At 32.3% G+C, this 27,511-nt stretch overlaps 1 protein-coding gene and 1 long non-coding RNA gene across 7 annotated transcripts in view; both read left to right on the top strand.

The window, feature by feature from the left end:
* The window catches only part of LOC142232881 (tight junction-associated protein 1), a 101,211-nt gene extending 78,607 nt beyond the window's left edge, over window positions 1-22,604 (top strand). For 2 of the 6 annotated variants that reach the window (XM_075303582.1, XM_075303584.1), the window contains exons 3-6: window positions 15,809-15,892; window positions 16,813-17,017; window positions 18,986-20,094; window positions 20,152-22,604. In XM_075303582.1, the coding sequence (XP_075159697.1) occupies window positions 15,809-15,892; window positions 16,813-17,017; window positions 18,986-20,094; window positions 20,152-21,657 (2,904 nt within the window). In that variant the 3' untranslated portion in view covers window positions 21,658-22,604. Of the gene's footprint in view, window positions 1-15,808; window positions 15,893-16,812; window positions 17,023-17,108; window positions 17,365-18,985; window positions 20,095-20,151 lie in introns of those variants that run through there. The other 4 variants (XM_075303583.1, XM_075303585.1, XM_075303586.1 and 1 more) reach the window with 4 other exon arrangements.
* Window positions 14,712-15,174, top strand: LOC142236962 (uncharacterized). The gene is made up of 2 exons (XR_012722281.1): window positions 14,712-14,846; window positions 14,914-15,174. It is a non-coding gene; the product is annotated as an uncharacterized LOC142236962 (long non-coding RNA).
* Window positions 22,605-27,511: the final 4,907 nt, after the last annotated feature.

The raw sequence follows: 27,511 nt of genomic DNA, 5'->3' as shown, positions 1-27,511 counted from the left end.
ATCCTCAACTGATCATATTTTGTCCACTAATATTTTGTTGTTATTTTTCTCTTGTTTACTCATGAAAACGGACAGCAAAACGAGTTATAAATGACTCTCCCCACATTCGTAATTTAAGAGTTACGTAAAAGAGTTTTATATTACCCAGTAAACGGTTTAACCGGAAATACACATTTTTTCACTATCCCGTTTCAGTTTGTGTATCCTGACATTATCTTTCTTATTCTATTCCGACCCACCTTAATTTGTACGAGGCAATTTCCTTATTAATCCATTATTTAAATGAAATGAGTTCAACACGACTGCTACGTGTGTGATTGTAAATTTATGCACTCACATACACACGCAATGCTCATCATACAAATACATATGTGCACATTTTATGTTGTGATAAGTACTGCCTGTTTAATTTTGAAAACTTCAGTTGAAATATCGGTATCTGTGTGTATTTTGGAGTGAGTGAAAGAGACTAAACGATGATTGCCTGAATATAGAAGTCGGTTAGTAACCATTCACAAGTGAATATCTGAAACAATAATTGTTTTGTTGTTGCCTGCCGTTGGATGAAGATTTCAATTAAATATTTTTCACCACCTACCAACCAATCCAGCCCAAAGTGGTTGTGAAAATCGTGATTTGTTCGTACATGAGTGTGCACGTAGAGACATGCGTATGCGTTAAATAGTGCAGTTACATGTGAACAAGTCAGCAAAAATATGTTTCCCACCTCCTCAGCATTGCATTTTCTCCTATCGACGCTAGTGCTGGAATGGAGCATTTTATGAATTGTTATCACACCATGTGAATCATGATGATACAGCTATGTCATATAAAGACAGAAAATTGTTTGTTTTAAGTTTTAATTAAGTTTTATTAGCACATGTTACAAATTGGAAAACAAAAAAGGAATATTAAATCATATTAATACTATACTTTGATTGTGTACCAATTCAAAATTCATGAAATTGGCCTTTGGGCAGTAGTTACAACCAACAGTGACAACATATCCGAGCACGTGGAGAAGATACAGGGTGGTAATGTTAGTTGTATTTCAAGAGAAAAAAATATATGATTGGGGCTGTTTTGCGGCGATCATATAAGATGTTCAATGCATCCGTGTACGCCCAGTGAATACAGGACTAATAAAAAACAACGTGCTTGTCATCTAAGATATAATGATTTTTATGAAAAGATTTTGTTCGAATTAAATGATGGTGACCATCACCATCTATAATGTTGTGGTCTGCGACAAAAATGTTTTCTCCCAGTTAAAAAACTAGGGTTCTACTTTCCAATCCAATCAAATAAAATAAAAAAAACATATAATAAAATCATATGATACTTGAGAAAAATGCAGAGCAGAAACTACATATTTTTCAATTAAACTTCCATTTTGTTATGTTCACACAAGCTCAACATCAAACCCCTTGTGAATATATTAAAAATGTCACAAACACAGTAATTACGGATCCTTTGCACTTTTGTCAAATTGGAGAAAATTTATTAAAAATAATCATTTTTTTCTGTTGCTTAAGAAAATTTCATATGTTGAAGGAAAATAATTCGATTTAAAAATTGTTGAAATGTCTTTAGCGATGTACGAAGTTCAAGCCAGGTACAATTTTAGTAAAATTTACTCACTTGGGGGACCTATGAACTCATTTTAAGCAAACTTCTCCAATTTTAGGAAAATATGAACTATTTTAATGAACTATAAAGGCATTTTTATTAAAATATGCGTAGTTAATCAAATTACCAAAGTCAACTATTTCTTTTCATTTACAAAAGTGGATGCTTCCAAAGTTTTCGATAGATTTGGGGGTTTCGTTCTGATCAAAATCCTGAATGTATACTTGTAGAACTTCAACTGAGTGGTTATTTTTTTCGAAATTTTCTACAGCTTAATGAAATCTTACCTTTTTTAAGTTTGTCTAAAAATTTGATGAACTAAACGTGGGTATAATGTTCAATGACCGTACAAATAGTAAGAATGAACTACTGTACTCGTATGGTTAAAATGGTGATGATTTGGCGCCAATGATTTTCTTCTTTACTTTTCGTTAATTTTTTCTTCTATGATAGGAAGTAATTTCGTGTACTGCAGTTAAAAAGTACAACAGGGCATTAAATTTTCCTGGTTTGAACAACGCGAGGTAGTTCATTCTTCCTATAAAACAGTTCACTTCTTTCGGTGTAGGATACCTCTAGTACCTTCCTCTAGTATATCACTTATGAGTCCATTGTTCTGATAGATTAATTGCCAGTTGTTGGGTCCGTCATAAGAACGTGCAATAATTCAATGTTTGGCAAAATGCCAAAGGCATATATTTTGGATGTTGGATGTGTGCAAATGTTCATGTAAGCCAAATAAATTTAATTAAAGCTTTATTAATAGTGACTTTGGTAGGTAGGCATTTAAAATGAGGCCAAAAGATATTAGCTAAATTTATAGAATCCAAGCGAACATAAATTTTAATTAAAAATTGCATCCCGTGCATGCAATTCTGATTTCATTACAAAGCTGACACACGTCATGTGTCCTCATGTGTGCATGTGAAATTGATAAAGCCTTTTAACTATAGAATATTGAAAGTAGTGTTTTCTTTAAATAAAAATGCAACAACTGTAACTACAGGTAATACATTTGACCAATGAAGATACAATACATAGTACCATGCTAATGTATATCCGGTAGTCTACAAATTTAAAACAAACGTTTTGGAAGATTAATGATTAAGTTGTCAAAATTGACTTTTTTAATTCGAAATACAAGGTCGATCCTTTAATTTTTAATACATTTGAAATATACGGTTTGAATATACGGTTCTTCGAGAAAATAACATGGTTGCGACAAACTTGTTCCATGTTCACCGTCCGAAAATAACATTTTACTCTTGAAACATGTTTGGGGTGATCACATTCCTTCTAACATATGTGTGAGGGGGATGTCCGAAGTGTAAATATAGGAAATTGTTAACTAATATATACGAGCCTATCAATGAAAGAGAATATTTAGATTTTCAAAAATATTTTTATTTTTCAATATAATCTCCTGAAATTTCAATACACTTAGTCCAACGCTTTTCTAGCATTTCTATACCCTGATTAAAATAGTTTTCCTCAAGGTCTTCAAAATAGTGGTTTACAACTGTAATTGCATCTTCATTTGAGGTAAAACGCTTGTAAGCTAAATCAGGAGAATAAGGTGGGTGGTCAAGCAACTCGTACTTTAATTCATTGATTTTAGCCATTGTTAAAACACTCTTGTGCGCTGGTGCGTTGTCTTGATGAAAAATTTTTTTTTTTTGTGTTGTAAGCCAGGATTTTTTTCTCGAATTTGTACATTTACTCTGAATTTATTGTTTTACCCTTTTGCAGATAGTCAATCAATAAAATACCTTTGAAGTCCCAAAAAACTGCTGCCATAACCTTACCAGCCGATTGAATTGTTTTTGCCTTCTTTGGGCAATTCCTCCAGCTTCAGTCCATTGTTTGGATTGTTCTTTTGTCTCTGGAGTACAGTGGTGGATCCATGTCTCATAAACAGTTATGAAACGACGCTTTAAATCCATTTTATTTCGCTTAAAACGATTCAAACAAGCTTGAGAAATGTTCATTCTTATGCGTTTTTGATCGACTATTAACAAATGTGGCACCCATCTTGCAGAAAGCTTTTTCATCTGTAGTTCTTCATGCAAAAGTAAATGGACTCGAACATTTGATATGCCCATGATATAAGCAATTTCACGCACTTTTATTCGTCGATCATTTAATACCATATCATGCACTTTTGCTACAATTTCTGTTGTTGTTGACGTCCGCTACGTGGTTCATCTTCAATGCTTGTACGACCACGTTTAAATTCAGAAACCCAATTTTTTACTGTTGCATATGAAGGAGCACTTTCACCTAACACATATCATTATGAATTTCTTGTCCCGATAAACCTTTTTTATGTAAACATTTAATGACAGCACGCATTTCTAATTTTTCCATTGTAAAAAAATTGCGAATGTGTCTTTTTTGAACACCTGTTTCGATATGAAGGAGTTGCCAGATCGAAACAAAATTTAACATGAGTTCATAACAGATATGGAAGTTTCCAAAACACTTAACTTTTTTCTTTTTTTACTGCGCTTTTTGTGCTAGGCTAAGAAGTTTCCGAATTGCCCTCGTAGAATGCATTCTTTCTAATTTCTACGAAAGTCACATCGTTCAAACAAATAAAAATGACTTTAGCGCTATACGAGGTTCAAATTTCTTAAAAATTAGTTCATTTTAACATAAAGAAAGGGTCACTTTTCTCTGGGTGTAGAATGCGGTGAATGGGACAGCATAAAACACTGCTCTGAAAGAGCCAACGTACACTTGAATTTTGCTGTGAGATATACCTTCCAAAAACAGAATTGAGTCATCATCCGGTATTGATTTTTCTTTCTTTTATGGCATCCGATCTGGGTGAGATTTCGACAAAAGCCTTTTAAGATAGAGTGCAATGCCCTTGCGACATTTTTATCATATTGACGGTAATATTGCGCTGAGGGTCATCTTCTGGGTCGATTTAACGATGAAGGCTCATGTCGATCAAAATAAAAAACCTATTTTTTTTTGATTCGCAATAATCAAACAACACTTTATTCTCGCAAAAAATCTATCTAGAAAAGGTTTCTTGGGATATTTTTTTGGGTTTTAATCAAGAGTCCTCTATTCGGAAGATACATAAAAAATATCTCCTACTGATTTAAAACTAATTGGAACATCATGAGGTCTACAGTTTAAGGTCACATGACTATTAGATGTCTTATGGAAAAATTCATTTCTATGTTAGGGTTTCGGAGAAGTTATTGGTTTTAATTGGATATTAAATTAAATTGAATTAACAACACCAGGTGAAGAAAAATGCTCTGCAACAACAAGCACTTCAAATCACATGTCTGTTAAAGGTGAAAAGGCCACAAGCAGTGCAGGATATTCAAGGTTGAGTATGCATCAAATAAAGGTTAAAGTGTGAAAGCTGCAAGGATATGCCACCCCTAAATTCAGCCCCGTAAACATTATCCACAACGGTAATGAGTAAGAAAAACATACAAGAAGAAAAAATACCAACAAAACAAAATCAATGAGTTTTCAATAGCCCATAAACAACATCAGCAGTTGTGATTTGTTTTTGTTTCTCCCCTTCCGGTTACAAGTTTCCAATTGAACTTACGCAATTCTCTAGGCATTTATTGGATGACGAAGCCAATGCTTTAAGCAAAATTCATACTTGAGGTAAATAAGTGACGGGTATGTAGGAATTCCAGGCGCATCCCATCCAACAAAGTTACACTTAAAAAAGCATGCCGAAGACCTAGGAAATAACATCTGGGTTACTGGTAGGGGTCCAATTGGCACAAAATACGTGATGTGTATCTGTATGAAGGATTCCATCATCATGAATGCTAGAAAAATGAACGCTTGCCATACTTTCATGTTGACATTGGTGCGGCCTAATTTCAGCAACACCAAGCGGTAATACATCAGTTTACGCACCCCCAGAAAAAGGTGCCTTCTAAACTAAAGGAAAAACTGTTCATCAATTTAGTTTAGCCAATTTATTTCCATTAAGTTAAATTTTTGTTTAAAATAAAATTTACTTGCTTCAGTAAAAAATCCTAAACTGAAAGCAGTTAGGAATAGTTCATTAACTAGAATAGACACGGAATTTTACTAATACTGTTTTCTTCGCTGGGTATAAGAATTTACTACTGAACAAGAACATTTTATTCACTGATAACAAAGCATTCGTAAAAATAAACAAAATATGAACTAAAACCAAGTTTCCTCAAATTTAGTAAAATTTCTTATAAAATGATAATTCTGACTTCCTTTATTACAGAAAGCTTATCATACATACGAATAACACTTGGCATAGAAAAATATTTTAGTTCATTCGTACTAAGAAGTATTCAATACTTTTAAAATTTAAGGAGACCCACATGTTAGAATATAGGAAATCTTCCGATATTTCTTTTATCTACCTGTAATCGATACCTGTCATCGATGTAATCGATATGTTTGCGCGTGGGTTGTTTTTTAGTTGGAATCGCGTTGTTATGGTATACGAAGGGATTGTTAGAAAATTATATAATAAATAACAAATAAAATATATAAAATATTTGTTATTTTAAATTAGTGACAAACAATTATGTTCGTGATGGTGTATAAAGAAAGAAAACAGAATATCAAACCCTTCATTCGTCTTCATTTTGGAATCTTCAATTAACAGGTAACATTCAGTGACGCTAACCTTTTGGAAAAAATTGGTGTATGATTTTTTTATATTTGTAGTATGGAAATTGTAAAAGGAGGACAAACTCGTTACGCAGCAACTTATTAAAAGTGAAAGGTACAAGAAGAAGGGAAAACGCGTTGTACAGTTGATGACATTACATGGAAATTGGAAATAGTGGAATAATAAACTAATATATTTCAAGGCCAGTCGATGCTGTTGATTCTTAATAATTATATTTAATATACTAATAAAACGTGTATTTTATTGAAGAAAAATTGCCTATATAAATAAATAAAATTATATTTAAAAACGAAGGTAAGCAGTTCTGAGTTTGAAGTAAAAAGGTTTACCACAAAAATGTACAATTTGTCCTAATGAATGAAAAAGTTCAATAAATTCATTCCATATATGAATTCAATTCAGTTTTTTTTTTTCATTCTGTAGTATAAGGGTACATAAATATAGGAAAATGTTAACTAATATATGGAATGCATTCTACCTAATTTCTACGAAAATCACATCGTTCAAACCAATAAAAATGTCTTTGGCGCTACAAGAAGTTAAACTTTCTTCACAACTAGTTCATTTTTTGCATGAATTGTGTGACCTATGAGCATATCGTAGCATACATACAGAACGTACTACAGAAGACCATTTTGATGCCGGAATGGCGTTTCTGTACACTGGATAATCATGGCTATTGGCATCAATGTCATCATCATCACCAGTATGGCTACATTGAAGATAGTTATCGTCCATGTTATCTTTATTCTCTTCAATGGTTGGTGGTGCTTGGAAACATGTAATTCAAGGCTAGGCAATAGTATTACTGGCAGTATGAAGTATAGCAGACTATATGATGACGGTTGAGATCTGTTCCAAAATGGTTTATGAAAGTAATTTTATCTTGTTCTGCTGCTGGTAACTATCGATTGTTATCTGTTTGCGGCTCAAATGGAAGGTGAAGATTTAGCCATGTATGGCGTAGAGATGATAAACAAAGATGGCAGCGTAGACTTTTAAAATTTTTCATAAAATTCCCTTGTAAAATTCATTGCATTCTTTGAAACCCTTTGGAATTTCATAACAGCTTATTTCGATATCGGTTTAAAATCATATGTTAACAAAACTACCGGAGTGCTTAACCAATAGAGGAAAAGTATGTTTGTCAAATTGGTTAGGATAAATCATTAATGAAAAAATTGAAGAAGAAGCCAACAATAACGAAACAAAATGATTGAAGTAAGAGGATGTATACTCATAATGAAAACAAACCCAGCGACCTGCATACAAGTTCGATTTTAGTTTGAATGACTTTATGAATGTAAAATCTACTAGTAAAAACCTTTTTCGGTTTGTTCGAGTGTACTTCGCAGTAGATTTAGTGAATTGCCCGTATTTATTCTGATAATTGGTAGTTTTACTGTAAGTAGAGGATGCTGATGGGAAATGTGGTAGTACTGAAACGATCATTCATCTAACCGTTGTGGTTTTGACCTAATCAATTTGACAAGTATACTATTTTTCTTTGGGCAGTAGTTTAGTCAACAGAAGCTGAAATCCAAATGGTAATGAAACGATTGAAGAAGAAACTAAGAATAACAAAATAAAAAGATTGGGTATAGTTTTCTTGTTGCTTTGTTAGTATGTAAATTGGATTCAGAATGCTAGAACATCCGTCCGAATACCGACAAATTGCAAATTTTATATTTTACTTAATCTTCTAAGCATAAAAACTAAAAAAAAAGTAGTCAACACTGTACAAGATGTACTTGATTTTACAGTATCGATATTTCTTATTTTCTTTTGCAACCAGTGCGAAAAATGTTAATACCTGTTTGCACTTTTGCTCATATATGAATTAATCACGTCTACACTCAAACAAATTACTTGGGTACAAAATCCCTTAAGGATTTTGGTAGTGATTCCGAGCGGCTTCTTTAAAATAAAAATATTAGCAACCTACTTAAATCTAGGATAAAAAAAATCAAAATAAGGATACAGATCTCATATATCAAATTCCATTCTCTTTTCTCTGTATATTAATAAAGTTATTCACGTACAAAAAATGCCAGTTACGGATACTACAAAGTAAAAAATGTTTTCTTAATTCAAAAAAAAAAATTAAACCAAAGATGCTAAATTCTCAAAATAAGTCTTAGCCTATATTTGAAGCGTTTTCATCTTATACCTAAAAATTCAATATTTTTCTTTAAATTAAAAATGTGTTTCTTTACTTTAAGGAAAATCTGCCTTAGTTCAAAGACTTTAACAGTAGGATGCAAATTTCCAAAATTTGTGTCCTAAATTTAATAAAAAATTTAATCAAAGATTATAAATGTTATTTTAATTAAATTTTTCATTATTTTAAAGAAAAGTGTCCTTAATATTTTGTAAATTTCGCATCCTAAAATTTAGGTTGCGTAATCTTTAATATCACATAAATATTTTTTTCAGTGTATCTTTTGAAGGTATATCTTCAACGTTCAGTTTTAATTGGATCATTTAGTTCGAACAGACACATGCGAATATATGAGGGATGACATCGTATAGTTTACAAGTTCGTTAGCAAACGTAACTCTAACGGGCCTTCTTGAAAATGAGGGGTAACTAAACAACAACGCTCTAATGATTCTAATTCTGACGGCAATGCTATAAATACTGTAACATACGTGATATCCTGTTTGGATTCGGCTATATTAATAAAGTTCCTGGACTCTTTCAGAAACGAAAATTTCCACTTTGTGTTTTACGTCAAAATATTTGTAACCGGAAATATTTACTAGTAAATATTTTGCGACATATAGATTATAGATGTTTTATACAACTTTTGAATATGTATGAATTTATTAATCTTAAAGTTTGTTAACAACTTTAAGAGAGTTTGTTTGACAAAATAAATGGATACGGAGAGGGTAGACCCCATCCGAGTTCAATTGCTCAGGCGAATATTATTATACTTCTAAACGTGACTAAGTAGTCATTTTATCGAATGAATCAAACCTAAGGAAAAAGGTTGAATGAACATGAAACATTAATAATCCAGATTTTTTTTCGTTTAGTACTCATAATGGATTAGAGCATAAGCTCTTTACGAGTAGATGTGTGTGAGCGAGTGAGCCAAATTCCATAATTAATTTTCCTAATTGGCTTTATTTGACGTAGTTTGTATACGTATTTGGAGGAAATAACTACATTTCGTCAAACGGTGATTGCTTCAAAAGATGATTATCTGCACTTGAGATGTTTTTTGTTTATTGTTTCTCATATCGCAGACATTTCTTAAGGTTAAGTTCGGAACTATTATCTAGGAGTTTTTAGAAAGTGCTTGGATGGATCATAATGATGAGTACCAGAGAACGGCTGCGATCTATCGCAACCGACCAGTGTATTTAGTAAACACGTATATTTCCAATCTTAGAACACCAATTGATAAAAACAATTTCAACCACCAATATCCAATGCAACCGACGACTGTCGGTGTTTGTTAGTATGAGTGTTGGTCTCTCGAAAACACCGTAGTAAAGCAATCACACAAATTGGTTACCCATATCTCAACAGTTTGGCATTCTCTTATTTGGTACTCTCTCAATTCTCTTAAGCTAATGCCAACTGCTGGTAATTGTTGTTGTTGAGTGCTCAATAACAACAATTACTCAACAAATTGAGTAATTGAGATTTGTTGAATCAATTAAATTTTTAATTGAATATTTGTTAAAACTCAATTAAAATTTTAATTAGAAAAATTTTCGTGAATTTTTTTTGTGTGTAGATATTTAGGAAACAAGATTGTTTTCAATTGTTTCACACTTAAGTGCCACTCTTGTTTTTTTTTACCGAGCGTTGTTACGATGTCGATTCGTTTAAGATTGCAAGACACCGCCTACGAACGTTGTTATATACTAGGTTATGTTAGGTTATGTGGCGGCCCGATGTATCAGGCTCACTTAGACTATTCAGTCCATTGTGATAGCACAGTGGTGAACTTCTCTCCTATCACTGAGTGCTGCCCGATTCCATGTTAAGCTCAATGACAAGGGACCTCCTTTTTATAGCCGAGTCCGAACGGCGTTCCACATTCCAGTCAAACCACTTAGAAAAGCTTTGAAATGTCACAAGCATTACTGAGGTGGGATAATCCACCGCTGAAAAACTTTTTGGTGTTCGGTCGTAGCAGGAATCGAACCCACGACCTTGTGTATGCAAGGCGGGCATGCTAACCATTGCACCACGGTGGCTCCCGTTATATACTATGTTAGTGGTGTTTTAATTCACGCATTTGTATCAATGTTAAAGATCGCATGGTATTTAATTGGTGTCTTACTCACTGCCAGCGACATTTTGTGGGTAAGATTGCAATACGAAAAAAAGCCACCGGTTGCAACTCTCTGATGAGTACTTCATTTTTAGCGAGAAATCTAGATCAATCTGCAATGGGGTTTCTTAGTACACCATTACGTATACGTGTGATCTTTGCGTTGCAGGTTTGTGTCGTTCATACGCATCAGTGGATGGAAATACGTCAGAATAGAATGAAAAAAAAATGCAGGCGTGAGTTTTAGATTTTTCTTCGCATTAAAGCGTCATCGTTTTTACAGCACACATTGAAATGCTCAACTTTTGCTTCACAAACATAACCAAAATAATATTTCGTCAATAATAATGATTTTATAAAATGTATCTCTTTATACCCAAACATTTCGATACAGTTTATTTAAATTAAGAGCTTAAGACCTTAGTTGTCATAGCCATCAAACTTCGTTGAGTTATCAATTTTAATTGTAATTTAATAGTGAATAAATAAATACCATAAATTAGTATTTAAATTCAACCTGGGTACATCCAAAGCCATATATGTAGATAGTATTCGATCGGTTTTTATAATGTGAGGGTCTCAAAGACAGTTCACACTATACTACGGCTTCGATGTATATATATTGTCCGGCATCCGAAGGTTTAATTCACCTCAATTATTTAACGTCGGATACCGTCTTGGTTCTTTGTGAGTTTTCCGGCCAAAAATTTAACCAATAAAATTCCCCAACTTGAGTATTTGCCGATTTTTGTATACTTAACCCTTCTGTACGTGATGAGGTCCCGGTGGACCCTTTGGTTTTTATTCATGCATAACTTTATCTTTTATATGATTTGCCGCGTGATGGTTTTTGACTTCTTGTAAAAACGTGTTTTAAGTTGGAAATTTTTAATTTTTATGTGATTGAATCATTAAATCGGTTTTTATGGGTATTTGAAGCAGTTTAGTGCGTTTCTGTGTGATGAGGTCCAATGGGACCAACCAATTACATTAGTGGTTTTAGTACAGTTTAAAAAGCTGCGTAAAGAAATTGCGAGTTTTGTTTTGGGAAATTTTATTAATACAAACATCCTTCCAGAAAATACCGTTATTAATACCTCATTCACATTAGGCTCGAAATCCAATAAAAGTTGATTTGAAATCCTTTTTTATAAAGCAAATGACATTTGAAATCTAATATGAATGAGGTATTAGAAGAATTTGTCATTGGTTTCCTTGCTTGGTAGCACATAATTTTATGTCTTCTGTGGATATGTCAACTATAGTGAAACTACAAGTCCATCCATGAAACTCAAACCAACTATTGAAAATAGACTGATCGACGTTTATTATAATAATATGTTGGTCGGCTGTAAGGAATTCATAGTGCATTACACCACGGAAAAATTAAACTAAGAATTCACTTATGTTACGTTTTGCCCATGATTATTTACCATCTAAACTGTAAATCATTTCATTATGAAATTCATACAAATACATTTTAGACCAACGAACATTGGTTGTAATTTCCACTTATTCGGGTACGGGTACATTGGTATATTGGAGAAAATATTCTATTGAGAACCAATCAATAAATCTACTAATTACTTTTTTAGGAGATTTCAAATTAATTAATCTTCATCTAGATAGCAGAGAGCGAGATGTCAGTAAAAGGCACAGATACCTTGATGGGCTTTCTCTAAAAATCTTCAATTCGTTCACAATGTTCAGTGATCATCTTATTGATAATGTGAATAATTTTAAAACGAGTCGGAATCTGTGGTTTTCTTTTTGAACATGTATATACAAATTTCCCCCGAGGAACATAATAATTCCAACCCTTGGTGTGTGGGTAGACAAGCTACACGCTCACAAAAAATCGCTTCTGTAACATATACTCCCAAACATATTTTGCTTCAAGCATATACATTTTTGGGTATTGCCCAAACATATATATGTTTGATCTCTTCCAATATATAATATGTTTGAAAGCATATTGGTCTAAACAATATATGTTTGGGTAGTCTAAGTTCCAAACATTTTGTATTTTTGCATCCAAATTCAATAATGTTGTCTTCCAAAAACCAATATGTTATTATGTGAACATATAATATGTTTGGAAGCATTTTGCACCCAAAAATATTATATGCTTAAAAAAATTCTCCCAAACAATATTGTGCTCAACATTTTATTTATTTATTTATATATTTACAATCATAATGAATTATGAAAATAAACAGGTAATATAGGTGCTAACAACATAGGTTTTCGACCTGAATGCTCAAAATTTTGTTTCTGCCCAATTCTATATTCCCCCACATCTTTCTCACTTCCACGAGATTTTTTAGTTCTTAGCACCTTTTTCTGTAATACAAACATTGTAGAAGAAATTATTCAATTGTATGATTTTTTTTATTTTAATTTTACCTTTTGCCGGACGGGGATTCGAACAGCGGACCACACAGTTTGTAAGGATCAAAGAAGTAGCTGATCAATTGCCCAAGGAAAAATAAAATGTTAATTTTGTAATAACAAGCAACAACCACCAACTTAATTCAATATCGCTCCGTTAAATAGCGCTCCAAGCTACTAAACACATATATGTTTATAGACTATTTCTAAATTAATATATGTTTGCATCCAAGCATATTATATTTACAAACATTTTATGTCCCAAACATATTAACATATATGTCCCAACATAACATATTAACATATATGTCCCAAACATGTTATGCTAGTTTATGAACATTATATGCTTGCTCTTAAAAATATTGTGTTTAAAAATTTGTGTTCCAAACATATAATGTTTATAGCCAAACATATGAAAAACAGTCTTTTTCATCCGTGTACACAGCCATAGGTATCGAATATTTTACTTGTTTCCATACTATTGCATACCTACACACAAAAAATTATCACCAAAATTTTTTCAATTAAACACTTAATTGAATTTGGAAACGGATTCAATTAATATGTTAATTAATTCAATTAATTATTTAATCAAATCCGAATAAAAACCAATTAAAAAAATGATTGATATTTGTTACGTTTCCAATTAAAATATTAATTGATTCAATCAATTTCTTAATCAATAATTTTCAATTACAAACGTGATTGAAATTTTTTCCGTTTCCAATTACACATGTGATTGATCCAATCACCTTTGTGATTGAAACTGAATAATTTTGAGCAATGGAAAGAGCGAAAAGAGAACAAGAGAATGGGTTTTTATTCAACAATGTATGATGGAGAGATCAGTCTGTGGAAGTAACTCGTAACGAACGGTTGGGTTTTTGTTTTTCGCGTAAATTGAAAAACATGATTGGCGACATTCTGTCTGCTGCATTCAAAATGTGTGCATAAATATTTTGAACGCAACAACAAACCATAGCAAAGAGTTGACATAAATAAAGTGTGCAACAACAAACGGCCACGTGGTAAAGGTTTGAAAAAAATATATGACAGAACGCATTTGAAATTACCTGTGCTTGTGTTTTGTGGCATTGTAAAAATGGAAAACAATCTACGTTTATTGAAGGTAAGAAATTGTGAAATGTGAATACCGTTTTCCATTGAAGCCTGTTTACATTAAACGGACTAAAATAATATATTTTTTATTCATTTCTTTTAGTGAACAATTTTATTTCGTGAAATTGACCAATCAATCCCATCAACTCCATCATTTTATCAAATATATAATAATATGTTTGCAATAAAAAAGTGGGTACCGTATTGATCTTTTAAAATTATAAATTTTTTTCACTCCTAGTTTTCTTAAAACCAAAAGCGGTATGGGTTTGGTGGAAGATTCACCTTGAAGTTGCGAAGTAGCGTTGGCATTAAATTGCATTTTTGTTTTACCTGCCTTTTTCAGTTTGAACCCAAGTAGAGAGCAGTATATCTGGTATATAAACTAATGAGCTGAATTATGTAATGGTAAAAAAGTTCTTTCTTTTGGACTTAAAAATATGAAAAATATCCGAAAATAATAAATATATGTATTTTCCATTTATATTTTTTTTTCTATTTCCAGAATTTGCAAAGTATCATCAATATAATACCAAATATTACATTGCTTTCCCATTATTTTTGTCTTTGATTGGTTCAAATTTTAATAGACGTTTTTAATGTGTGGAAATTTTGGAAAGGAATTGTTACTAAACTTAAATTACCGAGCTCCTTAATACACATTTTTATGCTAAAAGACTACAACTGCAAAAGAAGATTATAAATCTGCAACCTGGAACTATGAATTGAACTTGATATTCTATGCAGGTAATGTTTAACAAAATTAACTTTTAATTGAACAAAATGAAATTCGAATTATTCTGTTTACTTTCAGAAAAACTAATTTAGCTTACAGGCTGCTGATTTATTGGAAATCTAGGCGCATCTACATATTAGAAGGAACATGCTAACACGGTTATTATTATAAGGAAGATAATGATTTATATAATTTATTTTTTCACCCTATAGTTGTTATTGATAGTAGTTGTATTTGTAAGTTATGTTAGAACAAAATACAAATGACAAGAACCAAAATTATCTGTCTATTGCATAATTCAAAAAATAATAAAATATTAAATATGTTTTATAAGAAACACATATTTTCTTTAATTTCAAAAGAAAAAGAAAACTAAATAAGATTTTGAGGTTGCAATATATAAATTTTTTGATCGAAATTTATAGCCAATTTCAATTAATTATTTAATTGAATGAATCAAATAGTTGATTGATTTTTGTCGCGAAATTAATTAAAATTTTAATTGATTCAATTAAAACTATGATTGAATTTTATGTTAAAAATCAATCACGTTTTTAATTGATTCAATCACACAATTAATTGATTCCGTGACAAAAGTCAATTAAATTTTTAATTAAAAATCGTGTTGGTTTTCAATCAAAATGGGTGATTGATACTATCATTTTCGTGATTGAAGACATTTCAATTAAAAAAATGATTGAATCCGCGATTTTCGTGATTGAAATCAAAAAAATTTTTTTTGTGTGTAGAATTGCATACAACTTAAACAATAAAAATATTTTGTGTATATACATAAATATATTCCCAATGAAAGATCTAATTTCTTAATGGCATTTCAAACAATAAAAAGACAAAATACTACCATAAAATTATACTACGTCAAATCCATGTCGACACCAGGAAAACAAATTGCATATAAGGTAAAGCCATAAGATTAAATTATTTTTTTCTTTCTTTTCTCATTTTCTTTCAGGAGCGGTATAAGACAGATATCAATTTGGCTATACAATTGCTGCAGTGTAAGCCGGACAGTTTTGTGCCTCAAAAAATTTCATCGGTAAGGAAATTGCAATACATTATTTAATTGTATGTTAGTTAGGAATTTCAATTGTTTGTCTTTATCTTGAAAATGTATTGATTATCAATGGTAAAACCAAACATAGTACTGGTCTCTGGTTGAAATCCGCTTTTTACACTTTAAATATTTTAAACTGATACTATGTCGTTAAACTGATACTAAAGATTTTGCAAATTGCAAAACAAATATTTTGTTGTAGTTTATTTTTAAAAATTATTATGAAACTTTGCCGGGCCTAATGCAATTTTCTTTATTCCACGTATTATTCTTATAACCGTACAAAATTATTAGGAAGTTAGTACGTCAATGATTTTTTTCTTTGCTTGTACGTCATTTTTTCTTTCCGAGAAAGAATTTCGAAAATGGTAGTTAAAAAGATCCAAAATATCAGTAAATTATCGTTATTTTAACAACACATTACGGAAATCTCAGAAACTTGAATACAGTTTAGTCCAAAATTTGCATCCCATAAAATAGTTTACTTTCTATGTTTATATGGTATTATTGCTTTATGAATGAGCTTACCTCTCTATAGTTACAGAGCTATTGTTAAAGGTTCAGCTTGCGGTTAGGAATGAAGTACTTTCCAAAAATATTGGTTTACGTCGTGAAGGGATTACGTCTTATTACGCTTTTGTATACAATTTACTGATTTCTTCAATTGTACCTGGGTACCTAAATATTTCACACAGCATCAGGGAACATTTATCGTAAATTCGTGCAAAGGAAGCATGCTCCTATTCATTGCAGTTGCAATAAGAGAACTTTTTTACTGTATAGAGACCAGGATTCAAGCTTAAACACTTACGAATACTAATGATCTCTAAGCCACACAGACTCTGATGAAATGTAATTATTATTATAAAATAAATTTTATTTCTTCCCCTGTTCATTTACAGCTTCCTATTGATATTCAATCCAAGGTATCAACATACATGCGTTTGGATACAAATTCCCATTCAGATTCCGAAGGGAGTATAACTGGCGTGGGTGTATCAACAACAGCTGCCTACAAAGTTCTTCCTGCATCAGATTCACCGCCGCGCGAGTCTTGTCCATTTCCTCCCACCGCCATGGTATATTCTATGAGGGGCCTCGGTAAGTGTTAGTAGACCATGCTTTTGTGCCACCATTTTTATTTGCTTTAATTTATTATTCCAATTTAATTATTTACTTTTTGTTTCGAATTCTATAGGTAGCAATACAATCACCCCCAATACTCTTACAGACACTAGCTGAATGTTTGCATATTTGCACTTTAAAATGGGAAAAAATCAGACACAAGTAGCTCTCACATTGCTTACTAATCATTTGAATGCTTCATGAGTATTTTGAATAAATTGTAAATATTCATTATTAACTGTAGGGTGGGTTTATATAAACATAATTTTTATAAAATAAAATTAAAGTTAATAATTCAGTAATTAACTTCATCATAAGGGACAAACAAACACCCGTCAATACAGAATATAAAGCAGCAGATGAACTGAATGTGGGGGACATTACAAAAAATTGGTAAAAGTCGGAAAGTCACTTTGTGTGATTCAAATTCAATCTTTGCAATTTTCCTCCCAAATGACGGGATCTTTGTTTTGTCATATGTGCGTTAAAGTTTGTCACTCCTATTTGAGATCAATGTGCTATAAACTTCGTTCGCATGCTCACGACCCTACAATCCTTCATCTTACTCTCTTTCAATTTTATTCTCTGATATTCTGGTATGCTCCGTCGTCATGATAATATTAAGAGTACACCCAAAGAAATTTGTTAGTAGCATTTCCTGCTATTTTTTAAGCTCGATTACACTAAAACATGTTTTGTTTTGGCTAAAACAAATAAAAATGTCAACTTAGGAGCTATCCTAGCATAATTAAAACAATATTTTATGAACATCTATAGTATTTGACCAAAAATCTGAATCTTTATGGAATTGAGACATAACAGCAAACAAAATGTTTGCTGATCGTATTTAGGAGCTTGTAGATATATTACAGTGCAAAAATATACCAATAACTACTTTTGGTTCTTAAATATGCTTTGGGGGAAAATTTATAACCTAAAAATTTTATAAATTGTTGTTCATTAAGGTTGAATTACACACCATGCGTCAATCCGTGCGTTGATGGAAGAGTTGATTTTTTTCTGTTTGCGGCAGACTATTCGAGCTTTTGATTTCAAAGAGAAATTTTTACTCTTTGGACGCATTGAACGCATGGTATGTAATTCTACTTTAGGCCCTGAAGTACAAAAATATAACAGCAGACATAGACTGCTGTTTTTAGCAGACTTTTTTCTATGAGTGTATGATAAACATCTTTGTTTAGTCTTGTTCTCATAGATTTCGGTTTTCTGTAACACAACTAGAAACGATGCGTCGAAACTATCTTCTCTGCTATCCTGCTCGAATTTCAATTAACAACCCTTTCTCTATATGCAATCAGACCATAATTGGAGTGTGTGTGTTTCCCAGTTAATTTTGTGGCATTCCTCACTTTGATAAAATTATACCATTTGTAAAGCCTGCACAACCAACTAGCCTTGAGCCACACAAACAAACATCACTACAATTACCACTCAGCAATTGATTGATTTTTGCAACATTTCATAGCTTGGACTCTCAACAAAACAAACGGTTGTTGCATTTCAAAATTATTTTTCAAATGAAAGAGGACTTCTGCTATTGAGCGCAATGACAATGTTTTTGTGGAATTTTAATTGTAAATATTTATTTTTCGTGTTTGCTGCCGATTTACTATTTATTTTAGTAGTTGAACACTTTGTATTGATTTATTTGCGTTTTCCTTTTTAATTTGTTAATTTAATTAATTAATTTGCAATCACATAGATTTAAATCACAAAAACAAAAACTAATAAAACTAACGTTTAATATTGAGTTATGGAACATTATTTAAAGTTTGGAACAGGAATTTCATAAAAATAACATTCGAAATTGGGTAGCACGTATTGATAAGTAACATGTGAACGTTCTATCTTAAATAATGGTCCATCTCCAATTATTCCATATCAACAATGACAACAAATCATAATAATTTTATATTTTCTATTCGACAGATGCCAATTTGAATTCGGAGCCATCATTCACGATGACGAATAACAACAACTTTAATAGCGATACTATTAACAATAACAATGAAATGATCACATCTAACAGTGGAGTTCGAAGTGTTACTAATGGAGGACAGAGCAATGGAGGAGTTACAATCAATGACAACGATATGATTTCGCCGGTGATCATGGCAAAATTTCTACAAGAAGAGTTAAAAGCCGGAGAAGTGAAGCATTGTGGTACATGTCAATGTTCCAAAGATCTAACAGTATTGGCAGACGTATCACATTCCTACTCGGTTGCCACACAAACGCCCTTTTCCTTAACGAAAAACTGCAGCAATGAAAACCTAAATGAAACCGGTGCACAGTTGTGTTTGCGATGTTACAGCAATCTGAATTCGCCATCGCGTACCAATAGCCCATATACGAAAAATTTACTCAAGTCCAGCGATTCAGTGATATCAGAAACCAAGAGCTCTGTATCAGATCTAAATGAAATGGATAAACTTTTTACACCTGCCAAAAAGGACGACCTCATGGTTAATCCCATTTTGGGTCATAGATTGTGCGAGAGGTCTTACACTCACAAAAGTGGTGGTATAACGCCAATGGCTCCGATCAAGCTGTCCTATAGTACCTTACTGGAAAACATGAAATCGGGTAGTCACTATCAACGTCGTTTCATAGACGGCGGAGGAACAGCACTAAATTTACTGGAGGAGAAGACAAAACAAACAATCTTACAAAAGTCTAAAAAAATTATAGAAGACATCAATGGCAATAACGATGTCTTGGACGAAGAGAGGCCCTTACTTGGCTCCAATTTGAGGGAAAATATTCCAGAAGAATCGGCCGAGGATCCTCTGTATGTTAAGACAAAGCTTAGAACTGAGAGTTCATGTGAACTACGACGATCCATTTCGAGAGAGCCTATAAAGTCACCCACCGCTAGCACTAAAAGTGCTTTGGAGACATCGAAAGCCTCTCTGTCTGGTGGACTGGTTAAAACAGCGATGACTGGAAGTGTGACGAGTGTGTGGAGCAAAACAAGTAGCTGTGAGGGTGCAAAGATGTTTGAGAATTTCAATAGGAATCTCATTAAAACCATTAAGGTAAGTGACATATCTTAGAGTGGACTCGTTTAGAGATTAATAATTTTGTCATTGCAGGCTGAAAATCCCAAGAACCGTGGACCCCGTCTTTGCGCAATGCGCATCCAACAGAATGGACAAAGTAATATCCTTCTAGACAATATCGAGTCAATTGAGGCTATCACACCCATCATATATCGAAGGCGGGAACGCCTATTGGATGAAGAACTCGATGATGGTAAGGACATTATAACATCCAAGGCTACCCTAAACAATGACCAGCAACAGCACACAGCAATAGAAGCAGCCAAGGAGGCCCTAGAGGTAGAAAATCCACAGGCCGAGTTGACAAATACGAAGCGTGTTGACAATAACTGTAATGGTCAAACTGATGAAATGGCAACCGCTAAGGATCCAAAGCGACCAAACGCAAATGATGAGCTTTCGTTATTGGCTGCAGAAGAAAAGACTGATAAATTGTTAGGTGACAAGAAAACAGAAACGAACACGGGAATGGTTTTACAGCACACTCCCGTGACTTGTGATAATAGTTGTAAAAACTCTGCTGGTACTCAATCGAGTTCCCTGAATGACAATATAGACTTTCACGAGACGGTTATACTGAGGCGACAGCAACTAAGTCGGGTAGCCGAATGGGTCCAGAATAACACACAGCAACTGGAGCGTCAGCAACCGTATCATCCAGATTTAGAGAAGCTCAATCATTGCGAATCCTCAGCCACAGAAAACCAGTCATCATCGTTTTCCACCCTAGATCACTTGGACTCAGTGTCGGTGGAGAAAATGTCCTTGGACTCGGGCTATAAGACAACACCCCAATTCCAACAAGTCACCAACTCGAGTCAAGACGACACCATAAAAACTTCCGATGAATCCCTTTCACCCAAGTCTGAACCAAACAATGATAGTCCAATAGAATTTTCCGTGCAAGCAAATAATACTGCCACAAATGTTCCCGATTCACCGGCAAAACATGCAGGCACTTCGATATCTAATAGTCATTCTTATAGTACACCAAAGACGTACTACAGACGCACGTCTCGCTCCGGCCTGCCGGTGGCCTACACATCACCCGATCCCCCGGATTCCGGTTCGCAGTGCTCTCAAATAATGCCCGAACAGCCGACATGTGATATAGTCAACTACAAATACTACCCCAGTGACAGTGATAGGACGAGAACACTGCAGCCCGATCTGCAGGCCAACAACCAGCATGTGGACATAGCCCAAATGGAATATAATGTCAAGCAATTCCTTTTGAAACAAAATGAGTGGTCAATGCGTACAACAACCACAGGCCTTTCAACAGCTCCACCCCTGAATAGACATGCCACCATAAGGCCCATAAAACTATTTTCGTCAACATCGAGTACTGGCTTTGGGCCTGGAAAAGGAGAACGTGTATTAAGTTTCCCTTTCAATGGTGCAAACACAACAACCACAAGCACAAGTAGTAACGGCAGTACCACTTTGGCTACAGCAGGGAATACTTCAATAAATATTTCCACCTCTTCCTCGAGCACTGTTTCTGGAATGCGTCAAAGAACTGAAACGAATTTATAAATATTTTAAGATGACTCTACTCTCGGACCATCATTAGTTTTGTTACCCAACTCAAATTTATGTGTTAGTCGTTCTGTTTTCTTTATTGATTTTCTCAATGTCTTTCTGTGATTCTGTAGGTGGATTTTTAAATAGAGGGTGTATATATGGCAATGATGTACATATGGCCGTGAATCTCATATATGACATTTCCTAATAGACTCTAGATCGCAATAACAATAGTTGCGTTGTGAAACTTCATATTCAAATAGCTCAAGATGATTTTCTTCATGAATGTGAAGCAAGCGTGTAAAAGCAAATTGCTTTTTATTTAAAGATTTTGGCTTGCTTTTTATAGCCACATCCAAACATGGAATATATTTTTACATGAAAGTTCACATGAAGACATTTGTTTTTTTATTCAAAAAATTTTGTTTAAAATTTGTAAAAAAAAACTTTTTAATTAAAGTAGGAAATAATTTTCTTTATATGACGATGTAAATATATTACCAATTTATTTATATGAACTGCTTTAACATCAAATGCCAGTTGTATAGCATTTTTACAGCACGAATCATAGCATTCCGGATTATAATACCGGAAATAGGCGCAAGACTATAACCAGCTGCATTTAGCAAGGCCTCCAAAGAAAAGTTAGCTAAACAATAAAAACTAATTCCCCTAGAGCCAGTAAAACAAAAGACGAAACTAGAAAATAGATCATAGCATTATACTCGTAATTCATATTTGTGTAATTAAATTTAGTGGAGCTCCCGAACCCATAAACCCACATCAACCAACAGCAATATCAATGTTATTATCCATTATGTATTTACTAAAAATATTCCTTGTCGATTTGAATATTCCTTAAGGACTTATAAAACCAATGAACAAATATATGTACACATCCAATTATGGGTAACAATACCATGCATATACACTAAAAAAAAAGCATGCCCGGCTCCAAAGATTTTGTCTTTACTTTAAAACATTTGGTATTGATTCCGAGCCAGAGAAGAGGAGAATACAAGTAAGGATACTTTTAAGACACAATTTTCTTTTAAATTTGGGTTTTGTGTACTTGCTTCTAGGAAGCAAATTTTAATTTTTAATTTTTTCAGCTTTTTTTCTTCATATGCTATCAAAGTTCTTTAAAACCGAGTTAACGACAACTTTATTTTCCAAATGCAGACTCGACTTCCAGTAGAAATTGTGCTATGTTTCAAGTAAAAAACGTCTTTAAAATAAAGTGTTGAAAAACATGTCCTATTTTTTCAACGATTTTTTGCTTTGTAGTCAAGATTCAAAAAGACAACAAATTTAAAGATAATTTCATTAAATTTAATGAATTTTTCTGAATTTAAATTTAATGAATTTTTCTGAAGTCAAGTTGACCTTACCTAAAAAAATGTTTCTTTCATGTTGTGATACTCATTTTTAAGTCAAATCAATAATAAGGACAAGACGACTTCATGGAAAAGTTTATCGGCTTTTGGACAAGGAAAAAACTTTATATTAGAGAAATGCGTTTTCTATGCCCAAATGAATAATTTGCATTCGTATTTTAAGGACATGAAATCTTTGGCCTCACGACAATATTTTCAACTAAATTGTTGCTAACATATATCGTTGAGGACTGTATATTCCCAAAGCTTACTCATGCATACCATACTATATAACATATATTTAAAGAAAGCAAAGAGCGAAAAAGGTGAAACAAATCCCGAACCTTGTATATGTAGAATTCTACACTCAAAACAAAATTGACTTGGATCCAAAAATTTTGGCCTCTCTTAAGGATTTTTGGACATAATCAAAATAAAGATATTTTGAAGTAGCAATCTAGCATTAATCTAAATTTTATAAAACTAAAATTTAGATTGAGATATTGGTGCCCATCTTCGCATATCCACAACTATACGCATTATGCGCTTTACAGACTATCAGTTTTTCCGGACGACAGTGCTCGTGTCGAACATATCTCATATATTGTGCACATTATAAGTTAAGTCCGAAGGCAAAATCGATACTTCTGCATGTTTATGGGATCGATAACACATTTACCGATTACTTAGTCATCGCCAACAAGTCGTATCGATTCGACACACTGTAAGATTCTTTACAAACATCGACATTCCGTCCAGAATAACTGATAGTCTGTAAAGCGCATTACCACACGTCAAAAAACGTCGTAAACCTTCTTACGTCCATTTTCATGTAGCTCCGTTAGGCTTTAACTACCGGTTAACAGAAAGTAAATTGCATGTCTTCTCTCGGGTTAACTTTAACCGTTAAAACATTGTAGAGTTTTGTTTTTCAGATTGAATAAAAGGAAGTTGAAACAACGCAAAACGAGATGCACCAAGATGGGTTAGATAAACCCCTATTTTTATTTTAAATTGCATTTTTGCAATATCAATGATCTTCGATATATTAAATTTTCGAGCTGAATTAACTCTACAATATTTCGTATTTGATGAAAAATAATATTTTATTTACATAAATATCAGCCATGAAAGCACTATCATTTCGTTAGAACCTAAGTAGCTATTTTGTTTTGTCCAGTCCAATAGACACAGCGTAATAAACGACAATAATGGCTAATAAATAAATATATTTTTATTTGTTTACTAAATATAGGCTTTTTATTAACCTCGAAATTAAATTTTCTGTCCAAAATAAAAATGATAGTATAGCTTCAAGTCTCTATATATAAATTAGTACATTTTCTCCAATATTTTCAATCTCATTTATTTTCAACTAAAGAATATAACATGCAATTAAAAATGAGTAAATATCCAAAAGTGTAATAATTCCCAAAACGGAAAAACAACAACAAACCATTATGAACGGCTTCATTTTTGTAGAGAGCAACATAAAATAATGATAAATTTTGGTCCAATAACTATATCGAAATTATGTAGGAGTAAAAATATATACATACATATGTATATACATATATACATACATACATACATACATATTTATTACAAAGTAAATCATCGTTTCCTCTGTCCTATGTAACCACCTTTGACGTAAGCATACGCATATATACCACACACATATTTATCACTTTGGTAAAGAGAATCATCATATAATCAAACATATATCAAATATATTTTATTTATAATAGGAAAATGCATATACATACATACACGCTACTAACTTATACACTCATATACACATATATCCCAAACCTATACAAACTTATATAAACCGATTCTACTACAGTCAAACACGTTTATAACGTACCCCGGTTAGAACGAATTTATGGTACAATATTTGTGGTCTCTGTAACACATTTTCATTAAAAATACAATGTTTATAACATATATGAGATGCTTGATATCAAGAATCATTTAATTTGCCTTATGCTGAAATTCCTGCCGCCACAGAAAACTGAAAACTTTCAATAATGCAGTTTAACGTTGAAAAATATACATAGATTCACTTTTCTAAGGGATAATGTTCAGTCCTTTGAAAAGTACATACAAAATTTCAAAACAAACATTATTCCAAATGACGATTTCTAACTATAGCAAATTACTATAAATTTAAAATTATTTCTTGTTTACCAATATTCTTTCTACACGTAGAAAATAACCATTGATTGGAAATGGAAGTTTTTAGTAATGATCAATTACACACGGTTGCCGTTAACGAATGTCCTTTGATTTTTTTTTATTTTTTTATAATGTATTAAGTCGTAGAAAGACATAATAGCAAAATTTCATATAGCGATATTTTCTTAATCCTAAAACATATTAAATTTCGCGATATAATTCTCTTTAATGAGAAGTTCAACTTGAATTTGGATCGATCCCACACCCAGAAAAAAGGGGCTTTAATGCCAATTGAACTTTATTTTAGTTTGAAGATTAGTTGATTTTAGTTAAATTCTGCACAATATGAGTAAATATTCCTTATTTGAATCATTTTTTGCTAACTTTAATGACGTGAACTAAAAATAAGAAAAAAAGTTGTATACAAATATAGTGCACAATTTTACTAAAAAATAAATTTGTTCATATTTTCTTAAAATGACACAAATTTGCTTAAATTGTGTTCATAAGTCTCTCAAATGAGTAAATTTTACTAAAATTGTACCTGTCTTGAACTTCGTACAGCCCTAAAGGCATTTTAACAATTTTTAAATCCAATTTTTTCTTTCAACATATGAAATTTTCTTAAACAATAGAAAAAAATTAATTATTTTTAAAAAATTTTCTTCAATTTGACAAAAATTATAAACTTATTTGTAACATGTTGCAATTAGAAAACTTTTTTAGTTAAAATTTTCTAAAATAAACCTACATTTTCTTCCACGGTGAGTGCACTATTTTTGGGTGCAGGAGTAGGTTATGCCACTTACATATCATCGGTTTTTTTTTGAATTTCAACATAAATTCTGAAATTTTAATAGATATTTGATCAATTCTTGAACGCTCATTCGCAAAACGCGTTCCCGCAGAAAAGGAATGTGATCACCCTAAATATGTTTATTTTTAGACGGTGGCCGCAAAAATGTTGTTTTCTCGTCAAAGATATACATGGTTGCCGAAATCATATATATAATTTTTAAGAAACTAACATTGTTGCCGCAAACATGTAACATGTTCTCCGTCAAATAATAACATTTTGCTTTTGAAACAGGGTTGAGGTGATCATAGTCCTTCCCTGTGTGTTACAAGACTTTTCTTTTCAAAAACCATTTTATGACAATTTTAATCAGAAGCTTTTCAGCCTATTTACGAGTTGTTAATTAGATTTACCGCAACTGTTGTCGCTGGGCCTGAATTAATTAATACAAAATAGAAATGAAGTGGTGAAATTTGTTCTTATCAATGTATGCTGTCCGATTCTGTTTTAGCTCAACGAAAAGGGACCTCCTTTTTATATCCGTGTTGGAACGGGTTTTGAAAATTGGTCTCGTATAATTTTGACACAACCACTATAATTCGATTGAGTCGACCGAGTCGATCGGGTTACACCATTATCAGCATATAGAAACTTCAACTGCTCAAAAAGAGGTTGGCATTAAACTCGGTCGTCTCAACCAATGTGTTTTCTCTGTACAGCATTTTTTTTTGTAAAATGTGATTTTTATTTTTGTAATCAAATCGCTCAAACGCTAAATTATACCCTAAATCATTACACTCATAGAAAAAAGTCTGCCAAAAACAGAACTCACAATCTGCTGGTATATTTTTGTTTGTTTTTATTGTGGTACAATAGCCATTTGTTTCAGCCAAATAAAACCATGAGGTGAAGTACATAAGGGAGGTAAACATTTCTAAAAGTTTGGAACGATTTTAAAATTTAAATACCCAAGTTAAACTGCCTGATTGGGTTTATTTTCTGTGGTGAAGGATGAACTATATATCCTGAACTAAACCAAATATGGAACATCAAATTAAAAAATAAATCAAATAAAACAAAAATAAAAACTATTTATTGTTATTGATTCTATATTTATTTGCTACTGCTAATGATAATAGTGAAATGAAGACAACATATACACAAAAACTAAAATAAATATTTAGAAAAAGAAACAGCAAAAATAAAAGTGAAAGAGATCAGCAAGACCATACTATTTACATAACTATTTACACTGAGCTCATCTTCATGTTTTCTTTTTTCTAAAAAAAAGAGGATTAGTTTGCTAATCGTTGTTTATGTTTTCAAGTCTATTGTTCTATCTGCATATTTGTTTAAAACAAATCAAGCAAAAAAAAAACACCTTATTCATAACTAAAAACTATAACAGAAAAATTAACTATTTATACATATACATGCATACCTACATTCTTATATATATATAACATATATTTATGTATTTTTACGTGCTATTTAAAAACCACCTTAAGTCTATGCC

This window comes from Haematobia irritans, chromosome 4 (assembly GCF_050003625.1).
Source record: "Haematobia irritans isolate KBUSLIRL chromosome 4, ASM5000362v1, whole genome shotgun sequence".
In the NCBI taxonomy this organism is placed as follows: domain Eukaryota; kingdom Metazoa; phylum Arthropoda; class Insecta; order Diptera; family Muscidae; genus Haematobia; species Haematobia irritans.
Note: the sequence above shows the minus strand (reverse complement) of the source record. Positions and strands in the feature narration are given on the sequence as shown.